This window comes from Canis aureus, chromosome 18 (genome assembly GCF_053574225.1).
Source record: "Canis aureus isolate CA01 chromosome 18, VMU_Caureus_v.1.0, whole genome shotgun sequence".
Lineage (NCBI taxonomy): Eukaryota > Metazoa > Chordata > Mammalia > Carnivora > Canidae > Canis > Canis aureus.
In genome coordinates this window covers 24,844,164-24,861,116 of record NC_135628.1, presented here as the reverse complement: position 1 = coordinate 24,861,116, position 16,953 = coordinate 24,844,164, and the positions used below count along the sequence as shown (strand labels likewise).

At 39.9% G+C, this 16,953-nt stretch overlaps 1 protein-coding gene and 1 pseudogene across 1 annotated transcript in view; one reads left to right on the top strand and one right to left on the bottom strand.

Moving 5' to 3' along the window:
* Positions 1-16,953, bottom strand: part of RAPGEF5 (Rap guanine nucleotide exchange factor 5) — a 229,071-nt gene that overhangs the window by 185,043 nt on the left and 27,075 nt on the right. The window contains exons 2-3 of the mRNA XM_077856559.1: positions 4,007-4,057; positions 1,778-1,884 (exon numbers count right to left, since the gene is read on the bottom strand). Of these exons, the coding sequence (XP_077712685.1) occupies positions 1,778-1,884; positions 4,007-4,057 (158 nt within the window). The remainder of the gene's footprint in view (positions 1-1,777; positions 1,885-4,006; positions 4,058-16,953) is intronic.
* LOC144288307 (dnaJ homolog subfamily A member 1 pseudogene) lies at positions 11,534-12,882 on the top strand (annotated as a pseudogene).

Genomic DNA, 16,953 nt, shown 5'->3' with positions numbered 1-16,953 from the left:
GAAGGGAGAGCAGGGTGTGGTATGCTTTTTTCAAGACGTTCATGAGTCCATATATAAAAAACATGCTTTGTCTACAGGATAGATCATGCTTAACCTAGATCATATTTTTCAAAAAAATACACACACACACACACACACACACACACTAATGTGGTTAGTTAAATATGGGATTTTAAAATAGTAATTGTAGTTCTCCCAACCTTCCCTCCCACCTTTGCTCAATGGTGCCTCAGAAAACAGATTGTGCCAAGTGTCCAATTAGAAAGCAGTTGGTAGCATGGGATACCAGAAAAGAACATGAAGGCACTATCTAGAGTATGGATAAGAGTTACATAGGTGTATATAATAATTAAAAATTCAGCAAGCTATACCCTGAATAATTCTGCATTTTAAGTCATATCTCAATAGAAAGGAGGTCTTCTTACTCAAATAGGGTGAGAATAACTATTCCCCTAATCCAGGTCACAATGAAATTTTCCCCAACTATGATAAATGGAAAAAAACAGGAATATTACAATGAGTTTGAGATAAAGCTAAATTTAGTTAACTTAATGAAATGTCCTTTATTCTGAGGATCTTTCCTACTATGTTTTTTAAAGATTTATTTATTTATTGGGAGGGGGAGGAGCAGAGGGAAAGGGAGTCTCGAGCAGACTCCATGCTGAGGGTAGAGCCTGATGCAGGGCTTGATCTCATGACCCTGCAATCACAGCCTGAGCGGAAAGCAAGAGTCAGATGCTTAATTGTGACACTGAGGCACCCCTTTCCTACTTTTTTGGTGTCATTTATTCTGAGTACTCTTCCTATTCTTTATGGTATATCACAATCTCATTTCTGTAAGAAAAAATAATGATAATAAAATGCTATTTTTCTCTTTTTGTTTTATTTTTACAATTTTGTTTTGATATTGTTTGATATATTAACACCTTTACTTGACAAAATAAAAAGCTGGTAATTTCCTTGTGTTTTTTCTTTAAATGACTCCATGAAATGAAAACATGTGTTCTGGGATGCATGGATGGCTCAGTGGTTAAGTGACTGCCGTTGGCTCAGGGTGTGATCCCGGGGTCCTGGGACCGAGTCCTGCATCAGGCTTCCAGTGGGGAATCTGCCTCTCTCTCTGCCTATGTCTCTGCCTCTCTCTCTGTGTCTCTCATGAATAAATAAAATCTTAAAAAAGAAAAAAGAAAGAAAACACGTGTTCTAAACTTTCTAAGTGACCACTCTTAGTCCAATTGTACTTTAAAACTGATCATTAGCCCATCCATTTACTCTCATACTTCTGCCCTTATTCACAAGGCAAAGGTGGAGAAATTCCAACCATTTGTCACCTCGAAGGACCCAAGGAGGGGCTCAACCTCACCGAAAGAGCAGAATTCCCTCTCCCATAGATCTCCCAGGAGTCCTCAAAGAGCCTTGATAAGGTCCCTGAAGAAGGGATCTATGTTTATTGAAGTCCCAATGCTGCACATACCCAGTACAAATATTATAAAACATCACATTTAAGAGGAAGCAGAGCAGAGACTCTCTCAGGAACCCACCCACCCGCAACTGGAGATTCCATACCCTAACTTCAGAACCAGGAGTCTACTGTCAACAAACATTCCACTGAGGCTAAGAGAAAAGTCACCACCAATACCCCAAATAGACACTTCAAACAAATCCTCCCAGTACTGATGTAGTCCATCTCTTTGTGATCAAGGTTATGATTTCAGTACATTTTAGGAGTTTTTGCTTAAAGGACAATTTTTGACAAGGTGTTAGAAAATTGTGTTACCTGTAAAATCCCTTGAGGTTCACTCTGTCCTTTATCAGGTCAGCTGCCTGAACGATAATAATATTCCTCAATGCTCTTCCTGCACAAGAAGAATTCTCCCCATAAATCTAAATGGAAAAAGACAAACATTCTCCATAAATTTAGAATAATATGACAATTTGTGAGCTGCCAATAGCACACTATATATAAAAAAATCATGACCATGTCCTAAGTTTAAAAAAATTTTAGCCTATGTAGCTATAGATCAACATGTTGCTATCTATATTATTTTTGCTATTGGTCCACTTGTGTTATTATGCTACAATAACTATTCTCCAAATAAACTGTTTTAACTACAATCTTTTATACAAAGTTTCCAGAATAAAGTATCTGTTTTTTTATTTTATTTTATTTTATTTTTAAGTATCTGTTTTTTTAAATAGTGTTTCTATCAATACAAAAAATTGAAGAATATTTTACTACACATTACTCTGCCATATTGATGCATTGATAAATCTTGGAAGATGGGAAACTTTTTCCTATTTAATGACCATCTTGCACTGTGACACCATGTGATAGGCTGCTGATGCCTGCTTCAAGTTTGAGCTTCAGTCAGTTGCAGAGCTCAGAGTTAATTCCAAGCTATCCTGGTTTCATCTTCATGATTCCACCTAGCACATAAAATTTTTATTTAACTTCCTTTTAAATCTTCTAATTCACCCATACGCATCTCTGATTCTTAGAGGATGAAGGAGGGTATTCTGTAGATCTAGAGAGGTCCATATCCTACTTTATAACCGCCTCTTTTCTCTATAATTGGCAGCTTCCTCCACAATAAAATGCTGTTTCACAAAGAAACTAAATAAAAATAAACTGTCTTCATGCTCATGAAAATTAATATATATTGGGAATGCATGCTTGCGTCTGTTTACTTGTTTCTTGGTGAACTCTTTCTGCACTTACACTATTTTGCACCTATAAAATATTTTATATCTTCTCTTGAAGCAAACCAATTAATAATATATTGACTATGACTTGACAGGGAACATTTCAACCCTATCCTTACACTTCCCTAATATTCATATTACCACCTCCTAAACACAACCTAATAAAAAAGTGGGAAGGGCAAGGAATGATTTATTCTTAACATGTTGCAACTGTATACAAAAACAAAACAAAAAGACCCACAGAAATACAACAAGTCAGATGACAGAAAGTACTAGAGTGAGGGATGGGCTAAATGGGTGATGGGTATCAAGGAGTCACTTGTCATCATGAGCACTGGGTGTTACATTTAAGTGATGAATCATTAAATTCTACCCCTGGAACAAATATTACATTGTATATTAACTAACTAGAACTTAAATAAAAATTTGGAAGAAAAAAAAGGAATACCCTAAAAGAGGTACAAGTCAGCTGTTCCTTGATGGGTCCTAACAAGGTACCAATATTCATTCACTTGGTCTTTCAAAAGTTGCTTAATAAGCAGCTCTCAGATGCTGAGGATACAATAGTATCCATTCTAGATGCTGGGGATACAATAGTGAACAAAGCCAAAAACTTGCAGACTTCGCAATGCTCACAGTCTCCTTAAAAAAAAAAAAAAAAGGAAAAAAGGAAAAAAAAAAAACAAAAAAACCCACAACTCTTTGTGAAATGATTTTTAAACACAATGAAGACTTCTCCATCTTTTTTCAATGAACATAGAAATATTTTACTGATAACTACAAATATAAACAATTCCCTCTTACACCAAGTTTTTTGTGTAAAATATTCACAATTTAAAAAATATAGTATTTCTAGGGGCATCAGTGGTTGAGCATCTGCCTTTGGCTCAATGTGATCCGGGTCCTGGTATCAAGCCCCGCATCATGCTTCCTGTGGGAAGCCTGCTTCTCCTTCTGCCTATGTCTCTGCCTCTGAGTCTCTCTTGAATAAATAAATAAATATTTTTAAAGATTCGGGATTTTTATTAACACAGCAAATTGAAAAAATATATAATAACTCTGCCATATTGATAATACATTAATATAAGGTCTTGGAAAATGGGAAATTATTTTTTTCCTATATGGTGAACATCTTGTACCATGACACAGTTATCAGAGCATTTCAAGAAACTTCAGCTGTGTCATCCCCAAGTGAAGGAGACAGGGTGCCCAAGAGCAAAGGAAAGAACTGTAACTAGAGAATTCTACACCAGGATTCATAAATCATTGTTTCAGAAAATGCAGTAAGAGAAAAGAATCGTACCTGGGAAGGAGTGTGTTCAAGGTATGGATTGGAAATTCTTCTTGATAGAGTCTATTTTGAAAGAAAGAAGAGGGGAAACATTAGAACCACACAAATCTTTGTACCAGCAGGAACAATCTGCCCTGTGGCAGGTCTAGCAGTTGTCCAAGTCAAAACACATGCTTACATCTCAAGTCATGGGCCATAAAGAATTAATGTCCTCATTCTCGTTCAGTGCAAGCATCTGGTCAACATTCATTCCAGTAAGACAAGTGATTCCATTTGAACAGCTCTCAACCTAAATGGTACAACTTTAAGGAGTGCCATGAAAAGACTAGGATCTTTTCATACTTGGGATTTTATTCTCCACATGATTTTGAATGTTTCTCCTTTCCTTTTCATTTTCTCTTTTACCAACTAAGACTCACATCAGTATTCATCTGCATGGCTGCTTCAGCTTCTGGGTGGATTTCCCTGCCCTCTGGTCACATCCCTGTAGGTCATCCTGCAGACCTCAACTGAACCAATGTCCCTCTGACTTACAGTGGGTCTCCTACTGCTGATGTGAATCAATCTGAGCCACCATGGTCTACCTCCATTCCTTGATCTCTGGTCATGCCCCTGCAGGTTATATTGCAAATCTCAACTGAACAAATGCCTCCTTGACCTACAGTGGGTCTCCTGCTGCTTATGTGAGTCAATCTGAGCCACTATGTCTGCCTTCAACGGGTTTCCAGTGTCCTCCTCGCATCTTCTTACAGGACAAGACCTACTCAGCAGAAGAGCCCATCACTCACACCCACCTCTGCTCATACCACTTTCTATGTTGTAGAGTCCTCCATCTTCCCTGATGCTTCCCTGAATCCCATCAAACTTCCAAGTACAGGTTTAGCATAGTCACCTCCTGGGTGAAGCTCCTCCCACCTGTCCCAGTCCACTGGGATTTGTCCCCCTTAGCAGCTCTGTGTTTCTGTATTATTCATGGGGCAGCTCCTGAATGTTCTGCATTGTTGGCTGTTGTTCTATGTGTGCATTTGCCCCAATTAATCCAGAAGATCCTTGAGGGAGTGCTGGCAGTTTATACCGTTTTGCTTTCACAGCATCTAGTTCACAACCTAGTACAGAAATGTTTATTTTTCTACTCATTTATTTATAGATATTTACATCTCTATCAATTTAGTAAGTATCTGCTGAATGATTTGAATGGTAGGAGCTAATTTTTCGTACTTAAAGATCCAGTAGGCAGCATCATCACCCACATATGCTTAAGCACAATAGAAAACTATTATCATTTCCCATTGTGGTATGCAGAAAAGAACAGAGAAACTAACATTTACTGAGCTCCCAACCCATGTTTAAAATCTCTTTACACCTCTATCCCAAGGCTTGCTGTCTTTTGAGATTCCCATGATTTTTAGTCTGCTGCCTCCACTTCTCAAATTCATTGGCTAAGTTACAAAACACCCTGCCAGTCATGGCTTTCCAGCATCTGAACCCTCTACCAAACCTTAATCTAAGACACAATTCCCATTCTGCATCTTCCCCACTCCACATGGCTCCCCTATTACTTATCTTAATTAAACTGAAATAAACATACACACTCTATCCAAAAATGCCAACTGGTTTACTCTGCTTAAGATTTGCAAAGGCTTCAAAGAAAATGAAATTTATAAAGGTAGACAGGCCATTTTTAATTCCCCTGTATTAAAATAAAACATCCACCCACCCCTTCTGGTGTCGACTATACACATTCCCAATCAGCCCTCCTCAGGCCTTCTGTCGTCTGAGCCTATGTAATATATTCACTTATTGAAATACCAAACAATTTAAAATTTGCATATGTACTAGCTTTATCATTTGAGGATGAATCATCATAAGTGATTTTTCTTCCCCTAAATAGAATTTTCAGAGTCAATATGGCAGGCCAGAACTGATAGTGTTTGTTACTCATCTAACTGCCTGAATTAGCTCAGAAAAGCAACTACTTCACATTATTTAGTTGAAGAAGAAGAAGAAGAAGAAGAAGAAGAAGAAGAAGAAGAAGAGAAGGAAGAGGAGGAGGAGGAGGAGGAGGAGGAGGAAACCTTTTAGGTAGAAACAAGTTCTCAAGAACTAGGTAAGGGCACATTCACAAAAGAAAGCAAACCATTTCCTTTCTTTCAGCTGCCAACCTAAATCTGGCTGTCTCCACACTAGTATTACACTCACACAATTCTACTTCACAGAAACTTCCCCATGGATGGCTGGTTTCAAAAGATTGGTAAAGTGAGTAAATAAAGCCATGAGAGTCTTCTAGGCTGACTAGATAACAATGACAGATAAGCTACTAGCTCACAGGGAATCAATGAGAGCAACACAACAAGACTGGCCTTTTCCAGAACACAATACCTACATTTGTTGTCAGAAACTCCTGCGAAGCACTCTCTTAACTGGTCCCAGGAGGGCTCTGTTCCATCAAGGCTCTAGCATGGCAGCTCTCAAACTCAGCTGGGCTCTAGGAAGCCCCAGGGCTCCCTGCAGAACTCTGGTAAGTTATGATGTATTAAACTTGAAATCACTACCCTAACTATGTGCTTTAGAGACCGCTTTTTGTTAGTTTGTCGGTATTGATGCAAAACACCAAGTGTCAAAAAGAACTTAGAATAGTCTATCCATGACCTCATTTGTAAGAGGTGCTGAGAAATTATGTTTTTATTAGAGGAATACAGTGGACCAACTTACAAGAATCCAAGAATCACTGCTCTAAATCACCCCATGGGTTGCTCCCCAGCATTTACCTGAAAGAGTATCTATCACAAGAACAGCCTTAAAAATGCACCCCTCTCTGTTTCCATATTTTTTCCTAAAATGTTATCAGCTGTTTTCATCCCATCTTTGAATTCCTTGGTTTTTCTTCTCCTCTGAGCATTCGAGGGCTTCATCTAATCCCTCTTGTGGCAACTAACTTCCATTCATTTCTCATTTACAAAGCACCTACTGAGTTTGACAAGTACTGTGGGAGCTTCCAGAACCATACTCAAGAGTGTGATACCATTCCTAATCTGGAAATCCATTTACCAGATCACATAGGATCTAAGGAACACTTTAAACCCACGGATTCTTTTTTAATCCTGATTTCTTATCAATTTACTCTATAATTTTGGATGGCTAGTTCCAGTGATACAGAGTACCCTCTTTTAAATGGCTCTTGCCATAATACCTCATAACATAATGCCCAGGTGAAATGATTTTTTCCCCTTTATTTCCAATTTCCTAGAATTTCTTCAGCTAGATGTGATGATACTTTCATGAAAGACACACACACACACATATATATAGAGAGAGAAGATTAGTAACAATACAAATGAAATTAGATTTTAATTTAAATTTATTTCTTTTCCTTTCCATTTTAGTGAACCATGGAAAATAATTCCCAAGTGATTCCAGGCAAATATTTTTCATATTTTAAACATGTATTAGAAAATTGCAACCCTTTAATATCCACAAATGAACTTCCAAAAAAAATTACAGCATAACTCGAAAGAAAGGGTAATTGGTTAGCAATCATGTATTACCTTCATTTTTTTAACGTTCAATGTCCACTAAAGTTAAGCTATAATGATCCAAGATGCTGGTCTGAACCAAGCACAGAATTCACTCCAGAATTAGTAAAAAGATCCCACTATACTATATGATAGACTTACAGCACTTTTTTTTTTTTTAAATCGGCCCTTAAAGGACATGCCTTAATACTCAAATTGAATTAAAGTATACAAGTAGCCAAGGGAAGAGAGAATGAAAGGAAAAAGACCAAATCATTTTGATCCTGGCACACCTGCTCCATTTCAAAGAGGAACCAACAGAACTACCAAATTTATTGATACCTTGAGAATTCAGTTCCTGATATAACTTTCTGTCACCTGCAGCCATTACCCTTTCCTTATTCTGGGCCATCAAGTAGAAGATGAAGACATCTAAATGGAATAAGTACCTGCCTTTTCTTACAATCCTAGGAAACCAGAAAGTTTCTGAAGTTCCTGGAAAGCGTCTATGGGAAGAGATTACCACTGACTCAAACAACAAGGTCTATAACAAGGCAGGCTTTCCAGTAGAGTTCTAAGATTATGGGTCCTTTTTAAGCCCCAAGAAATGCTTCCAACCCAATCAGAGCTTGGTCAAGGTAAAAGGGACCACACCCCAGCCAGGATGTGGGCTTGAGAACGCAGCATCACGCATTAGGCAGCATACAAGCTGGAGCCAACTGCTGTAAGGGAAGCATGGGGTGGGTGCCGTCACCCTCCCACAAGCTCCAGTCATGGTTCAAGCCAACCACCACATTCTTGGGGCTCCAAGGGATGTGCTCCCACTGGTAGGTCACAACCACAAAGGCCATTTGCGGTAGCACCTTGTCCGCATAGTCTTGCCACAACAACGTCAATAATGTTCTCAAAATTGTATTTTTCTACTGTCCAGTGAGGTGTTAAGAAAATGGAATGAAACGGAAATGGCAGAAATGCTTACTGAGAACCTCCTTTGTCTTTAGCACTTTCCCATAACAGTAACTGCATCCATCTAGTCACATTTTTACAGACAACAGGCCTGAGGGACAGCGAAATTAAGAAATTTCCTTAAATGGGGCCCCTGGGTGGTGTAGTCAGTTAAGCATCTGACTCCTGATTTCCGCTCGGGTTTTGATTTCACTGTGGTGAGATGAAGCCCCGCATCGTGGGGCCTACTTAAGATTCATTCTCTCTCTTCCTCTGCCCTCCTTTCCCCCTTCTCACTCCCTCTTGAAAGAGAGAAAGAAAGAGAGAGAGAGAGAGAGAGAGAAGCAAGCAAGCAAGCAAGCAATTTAAAGTCCCTGAACTGGAAAGTTATAGAGCCAGGACTGAAACAATAGTGACCGGTTGCAAAGCCACCACTCTGCTGTAATAGACTGCATGCTATTAATTAATAATTGGGTTTCTACCCCGTGCTAGAGATTGTGCTAAGTATTTTATATGCAACATACCATTTAATCTGTGGAAAACTTTGAGGTAGGTACTATTTGTTAATTCTATTTGGCAGAAGACAGAACTAGACTTGAAGAGGTTAAGAAATCTACCCATTTGCAGCCCAAGCCCATCTGTAGTTACCACTTCACAAGTGTCACTTATAACAACAGACTGTGATGATTTAAGAGTCACATGACAAATGAGTGCTCCTCGCTGCATTAAGAAGTCACAAATAGCACTAGATCCAGTGATTCTCAGCCCTGGGTGTAAATTAGAGCCATCTGAGAAACTGAAGAGAAAAACCAAGCAGGAGCTCACGTCCCACCTCCAGACCACAGAATTAGAAGCTCTGGGAGTGAGGCCTGGGTGGTTTCTGCCAAGCTCCCCAGGTGGTTCGAATGTGTAACCACTGTACAAATCGGTGGTTGGAACTGGCAATTTGAACCTCTCATCATCCACTTCAGCTAGGAGACTTGGAGCGCTCTTCAAACATTGCCTCCTTCGCAGGCCCAGCTGAGTTCAGAACACAGAATTATAAGTCCTTTGACTGACAGCGCTGGGATCTGTGGCTGAGCTTTTAAGTCTGGCTTGTGCAAAACAAAGGGCTAGTGTTTCTGGACATCCCACCTTGTACCTGTTTGTGTGATGTTTTATATCTACCCCATCCCAGACATAGCCCTAAGCCAAGGTACCTTCATGTGTGCAAAGAACATACCCTTTTAATGGCACCCACGGCGTTCAAATTAATTTTTACTTCCCATTAGTAAAGGACTCTCTTCTAGTATAAACATGTTTGCCCCACTTAAAAGTCAAAGTAGAAAATTAAAGTGGGTTCTAGGGATACTTATAAATATTTCAAAATCTTGCCTGCCTAGGAAAATAAATCAGCAAGAACCAGCAGCTTCTGGGAAAATATACACAATAGGTACAATAAAAACAAACCCCAACATGTTATCAACTTGATTTGTATTCAGTTCTTAGGAAAACCTTTCTTTTTGCTGCATTTACAAGCAAGAGAATAGTTCTGCCTAACACAGTGGGCTTTTCTAATTAACACAATCACAGAAAAGCTTTGAATATTTAGGAATCCAGTCGCTGAAGATTTTAGAACAGTTAAATTAGCAAGCTTACTTATCTTCATTTGTCCCTGAATTCTCTGTTTATATTAACATCAACCTACCCAGTCATACCTGGACTCTAAGATGAACCCTTTCCACAGTAACCAACATGAAGATGCTCCCAGCGAGACAAGGTGAGCCGCAAAATAATGAAAGAATTGCATTATGACCCACAGGAAAAATATCCAGGAGCCCATATTGATAGAAACAATTGAATAAACAATGTTGGGCCAAGTGGGCTGGAGGGAATGGGGACAGCTCTACCTTACAGAATCCCAATTACTAAATTCAAGAAGAGGAGGAAAACAAATTCACCATTAGGCAAATACTACGGTACTAAATGTTGCAGACAAAAGAGAAAGAAATCAGTGGGTGCCAGAATTAGTGGACACAGTGTGATATACAGGCTATCTGTGCAGTGTCAAAGTGCTTCTCACAAGATATTGAGTATGGAGGGAAAAAAGAGTAACAGCATAGAATAGCAGACCTCACACTAATTGATAAGTTATCACTAATCATGAGACATGCTGACATCATTTGCCCACTGAAAGATAGGATGAGGAAGGCACTGCAATGGCATTTTTGTAAAACTGTGCACCTGAATTCAATAAAAAACTGGACAACTCCAAATCGAGGGGCTTTCCTCAATAGCCTGTAACTCTCCAAAAATTGTCCAAAGGTTCTCCCAGGTTGGAGAAGATGAAAGGAATTGCAACAAAAGGCCATGTGTGATTCTAGACTAGGAATAAGGACCTTGGGTGGCACAATGGGCAAACTCTGAATGAGGTCTACATTTGAGTTAACTGACTACGAACACTGCTTTTGTCAAGTGCACTGTGGTTACATAAAATGTTAACATTTGGGGAAGCTGAATGAAGGTTAGAACTCTCTACCATTTGTGTTACTTCTGAGTCTGAAATTTTTGCAAAAGGAAAAGTTGGGGGGAAAAAAGTAATGGCCTCTTTCCTCCCCACAAATAAAGTTTCAAAAACACATTCATGGGCAGCCCGGGTGGCTCAGCAGTTTAGCACCACCTTCAGCCCAGGGCATGATCCTGGAGACCTGGGATCGAGTCCCACTTCGGGCTCCCTGCATGGGGCCTGCTTCTCCCTCTACCTGTGTCTCTGCCTCTCTCTCTCTCTCTCTCTCTGTCTGTCTCTCATGAATAAATAAAATCTTAAAACACACACACACACACACATTTAAACATTATTTCAAAATAAAGTATCTATTTCTTTGCTAAATGCTGTGTGACCCTTACCATACCGTTATTATCTCAGGCTGCAAAACAGAATGATGCTTGCCGCCCTGTACACTTGGACCTCTACCACAAATCAGATTTCTCTCTCTAAAACATCTTCTTGGAACTTTCCAGAACGCTCGGTGAGACGCAGAGGAGTGGAGGCTGTCCGAGCTGTGCCCAGCAATGCGCTCCTTCCCGCTCCCCCACTCCAGCTTCGGCCCTCTCACAGGCTGTAGAAAATGGTGAAAGAAACCACTTACTATGATGTTTTGGGGGTCAAACCCAATGCTACCCAGGAGGAATTGAAAAAGGCTTACAGGAAACTGGCCTTGAAGTACCACCCTGATAAGAATCCAAAAAAAAAAAAAAGAATCCAAACGAAGGAGAGAAGTTTAAACAGATTTCTCAAGCTTATGAAGCGCTCTCTGATGCAAAGAAAAGGAAATTATATGACAAAGGAGGAGAACAGGCAATTAAAGAAGGTGGAGCTGGTGGTGGTCTTGGCTCCCCAATGGACATCTTTGATATGTTTTTTGGAGGAGGAGGCAGGATGCAGAGAGAACGGAAAGGTAAAAATGTTGTACATCAGCTCTCAGTAACCTTAGAAGGTTTATAATGGCACAAGAAAACTAGCTCTGCAAAAGAATGTGATTTGTGATAAATGTGAAGGCCGAGGTGGTAAGAAAGGAGCAGTCGAATGTTGTCCCAATTGCCAAGGTACTGGAATGCAAATAAGAATTCATCAGGTAGAACCTGGAATGGTTCAGCAAATTCAGTCTGTGTGCATGGAGTGCCAGGGCCATGGGGAACGGATCAGTCCTAAAGATAGATGTAAAAGCTGCAACAGAAGGAAGATAGTTTAAGAGAAGATTCTAGAAGTGCATATTGACAAAGGCATGAAAGATGGCCAGAAGATAACATTCCATGGTGAGGGAGACCAAGAACCAGAACTGGAACCAGGAGATATTATCATTGTTTTAGATCAGAAGGACCGTGCTGTTTTTACTCGACGAGGAGAAGATCTTTTCATGTGTATGGATATACAGCTGGTTGAAGCCCTGTGTGGCTTTCAAAAGCCAATATCTACTCTTGACAACCGAACCATTGTCATCACCTCTCATCCAGGTCAGACTGTCAAGCATGGGGATATCAAGTGTGTGCTAAATGAAGGCATGCCAATTTATCGTAGACCATATGAGAAGGGTCGCCTAATCATCAAATTTAAGGTAAACTTCCCGGAATGGCTTTCTGGGGCTTTCTCTCTCCTGATAAACTTTCTTTGCTGGAAAAACTCCTACCTGAGAGGAAGGAAGTAGAAGAGACTGATGAAATGGACCAGGTAGAACTGGTGGACTTTGATCCCAATCAGGAAAGACGGCGCCATTACAATGGGGAAGCATATGAGGATGATGAACATCATCCTAGGGGTGGTGATCAGTGTCAGACCTCTTAATGGGGCCAGTGAATAACACTGCTGCTGGCATTTTATACGCAGTAGTGGATGAGTGAAGGACTATAATCATAGCTCACTACTTCCTATTTTTTTTGTTTTAATATTCAACTATAGTAGTGTTTTAAAAGTTAAATGAAGAACAAACTCAAATATAAATGCTCAAAAAAAATAAAACATCTTACATATCACCTTGTTTTTTATTTTTATTTTTTTTCACCTTTTTAAAAAATGAAATAGCTATTTAAAAAACAGTTTCCTCTCACCGAGTGCTCACAATGTGCCAAGCAGTCAATACCTTCAAGATACCCTGCCACACTTCCGTCCTACAAACCCACTGCTCTAGCCGGGCAGGTGGTCTTTTACCATGCAAATGATGCACAATCTCACCTCTGTGCCCAAGCCCTTGCCATGACCTCTGCTCCCTGCATTTCCCTACATTTCCATACCCTGCTCTTCCTTAGATCCATGCAAATGCTGCATGAAGTCTCCCCAAGTCCTGAGCCTCCCAGGACTAATCTCTGTCCCACACACTCTAACATTTGTCTTTATCTGCCACTAGGATAGAATGCCTTCTGCCTTCATTTGCATGCCTCTCTCCTCAACCAGCCTCGTAACCCCCCAGTATCTATTTATCCCATCTCTAAATCAAGCCCCTTCCATAGTGTGTGGCAGGGTCTGACCATCGGTGGGGACTTTTCCCCTTGTCACAGTACCTGATGTTCCAGACTCTTGGGCCAAGTGGTAAATGTCGTATTACCACCTCACCTCTGCCATACGACTACCACTACTATCACCACCACTCCCCTTCCTTTCTCTTATTTCTCAATTCTGTTTTAAGTGGTCAAGAATGCAGCAAAAGTATATACAAAATGTATTTTTTTTAAGATTTTATTTATTTATTCATGAGACACACAGAGAGGCAAAGACATAGAGGGAAAAGCAGGCTCCCCACGGGGAGCCCGATGCAGGACTCCATCCAGGACCCCAGGATCACACCCTAGGCCAAAGGCAGACGCTCAACCACTGAGCCACCCAGGCATCCTTACAGAGTGCATTTCTATACACTGAATTACTTCTGTGCTCATTTTAAAACTTAAAGACATACTTGAATACCAATTATTTCTTTGAAGTGAAAAACACTTCCATTAAGTCACTTTATTTGGTGTCTTCAAGAGGAAAAATGTTCACTTTTCTTCTAGTGGGTTACTGGCAACTCAGAAATGTGCAAAAGAAATACACCTTGGAGCAGCTATCTTTCTTGCCTTCCTTTGCTCTGGGAATTAGTCTTTTAAATGCTTCTTGTTAATTAGTATATAAATTTTTGAAAGCTACAAAGTGATAAAGGTGATAGTGTTGTCTTCTGGCAGAAGGAAGATTTGGAAAACTTGATCTAGTTTTTCTTTCTCAATTACTCACATAAAACATGCAAACCACCTCAGAAATACAGCACCAGAGAAGACATCCTGAGGTCACCTGGCCTACTCCACAGCCTTCATCTACACTGAGTCATGTGGGAATCTGGATCAGGAGTCCCTAAATTACAGCCCACAGGACAAACCCAGCTGCCACCTGCTTTTCATAAAGTTTTATTGGAACACAGCTGCGCCCATGTGTTTACATATGGTCTCTGGCTATTTTCCTGCCAAAAATCTTTACTATCCAGCACTTCACAAAAAAAGTTTACCAACCCTGGTCTATATTATCAAATTTTACAGAACAGGAGGTACTCTATAAAATCTCTAGTAGTACATTCCTGTGCTCAATTGGTTATTGATAAGAATTTTTTTCCTCTTGAACCATATTATCTCCCGCTGCCACTGAAGATTATTTGCTCCAAAAATGTTTAAGGCATATTTCCATCTTCGTTTACATGTCACATAAAAGCAAGAAATGGGAGCCAAAAATTGTTTTCAATTAAGAGTAAAACAAACAAAAAAGGAGCATTAGTTTCACGAGCTCTTCCTTTTATTCCAATTCCAACCTATACCATAATGTAGACAAGTCTGAACTACACAAAACTAGTGCCAAGGTCAAATATCCAAAGTACTAGTAAATGTAAGAATATTGTGTTTCAAATATCTGAATTTTGCACACAGCTATCTCTCTGCTTGGAATGACTTCCTCCTCATACATTTAAACTTTCATTGAGTTTATGTTAAAATGTATTCATATGCTCAAAACTCCTGTTAAAACTTATGTACTTTTATTTTTTTTTAACTTATGTACTTTTAAAGTACTTTATATTCCAGATACTTATTAACATTTGGATTCCCCCTAATTCACTATAAGAATCTTGAAGGTAAGATCTATATTCTGTTCGTATATATAAATATCCACAGTACATCTAATATGATTCTTGCTCACAGTTAATTCTCACTGAATGCTTGTCAAAGAAAAACAAATCTAGCTCTTTTAATACCTTTCTCAAACCCTATCCCCTTCTGGGAGCTCCTTCCTCCATGATCTACACCTTCTCCTGGGAGGCAAGCCTTGTGTGGTGGTTACAAGCAGAACTCTGAATTTTTATGGCTTAGATTCAAAGCCCATCTGTATTAATGTGTCCTTGAACAAGTTATTTAACTTCTTTCTGCCTCTCATTCCATATCTTTAAATGGGAGAAATAAAATCTACTCATAAGGCTGTTGGAAGGATTAAATGACTTATAACAGTGGTTCCCAAACCTTATGCATCTGGAGGGCTTATAAAACCACATTGCTCAGTCCCCAGCCCCATCCCCAGGAGTTTCGGGTTCAGCAAGTCTGAGGGATGCCAAAAATCTGCATTTCTAATAAACTAGAGGAGGTTAATACTGATAGACTACACTTGGGAGAACCACTGACATAAAATATGTAAAGAGTTTAGGACAGTGCCTGCTGTGTAATGAGTGTTAACTAGTGTTGTTGAGCAGCACTCAGCAAACTTTACTTTTACCGTGTCCGTGAATTTAGGTCTTGTGAGCTTCTCAAGGGACAGGACTGTATGTTTTTCATCCTCATCCCTAAGTCAGGACAGGGTGCCTATGATAAAGCAACACCAGTGGAGCACTGACAAAATTCCCTGCCTCTCACCCAAGGTTCCTCCTGGTTAAAAAAGAAAAAAGGATTTGTGCGAAAGAAAATTCTCCACTGGCAACATTTCCAGGGGTTTCACATCAAGCATGACCCATGAGGGTTAGTTCCCATATCCTGTACTTAGAGTCGGCAAGAAGAAACTCAGAATCAGTGAGCTTTCTCACACAGCTCTTGGGACCAGGTCTGTTCTCAAATGGGTGTAGGGTTTCTTCCTTTCTTTCTGTTTTTTCTTAAGATTTTATTTATTTATTTATTAGAGATATATCAAAAGCACACAAGCGAGGGTCATTCACTCCCCACTGAGCAGGGAACTCAACCTCCGGACCCTCGGATCATGACCTAAACCAAAGGCAGACACTTAACCGACTGAGTCACCTACGTGCCCTGGGTGCAGAGTTTCTATGGGCTCTGTCAATAACAACCTGTCACTACCACTGCTTAAGACTCTAGGTACAATCAGCCACCTGGGTGGCTCAGTCAGTTAAGCACCCTACTCTTCATTTCAGCTCACGTCATGATCTCAGGGTCATGAGATGGCACCCAGCCCTGTGTGTGGAGTTGCTTAAGATTTTCTCTCTCCCTCTCTTGTCCCTCTCCCCACCACCACCCTATTCTCTCTCTCTCTCTCTCTCTCTCTCTCTCTCTCTAAAACAAAAACAAAAACAAAACCCCTGTAGGTATAGTCAATTCTTAAACAAACAAGAGTTTCATCTGGACACTGTGAAGTAGAAACCCTGTCATTCATTCGAAATGTATACCCTTCTGGTTATTAACTACTTACTTTCTTTAGCATTCCCAAATCTTTTAGTTGACAACTGATTTTAAAATTTGAAAGAATTAGTACTTACCTTAGCAGTCTACAATTTCACCCATGTAGCTTATAAAATTTCAGGACACTTGCAATGCTAGGGTTAGGACACAGATCCTCTGCAATTTTGCAAATAATCCTAATAGCAGTGTTGTGACCCCCTGTGCAGACTTTTGGTATCAGGGAAGGTCATTATTCTAGCTCTCTAAAGTCATTTAAAGCAGTTGGGAACTATTACTGCCTATGTGTGCAATTCCAGTTTGAAGAATCATTCTCTTGACGGTCATAGAATAGTGTCATCT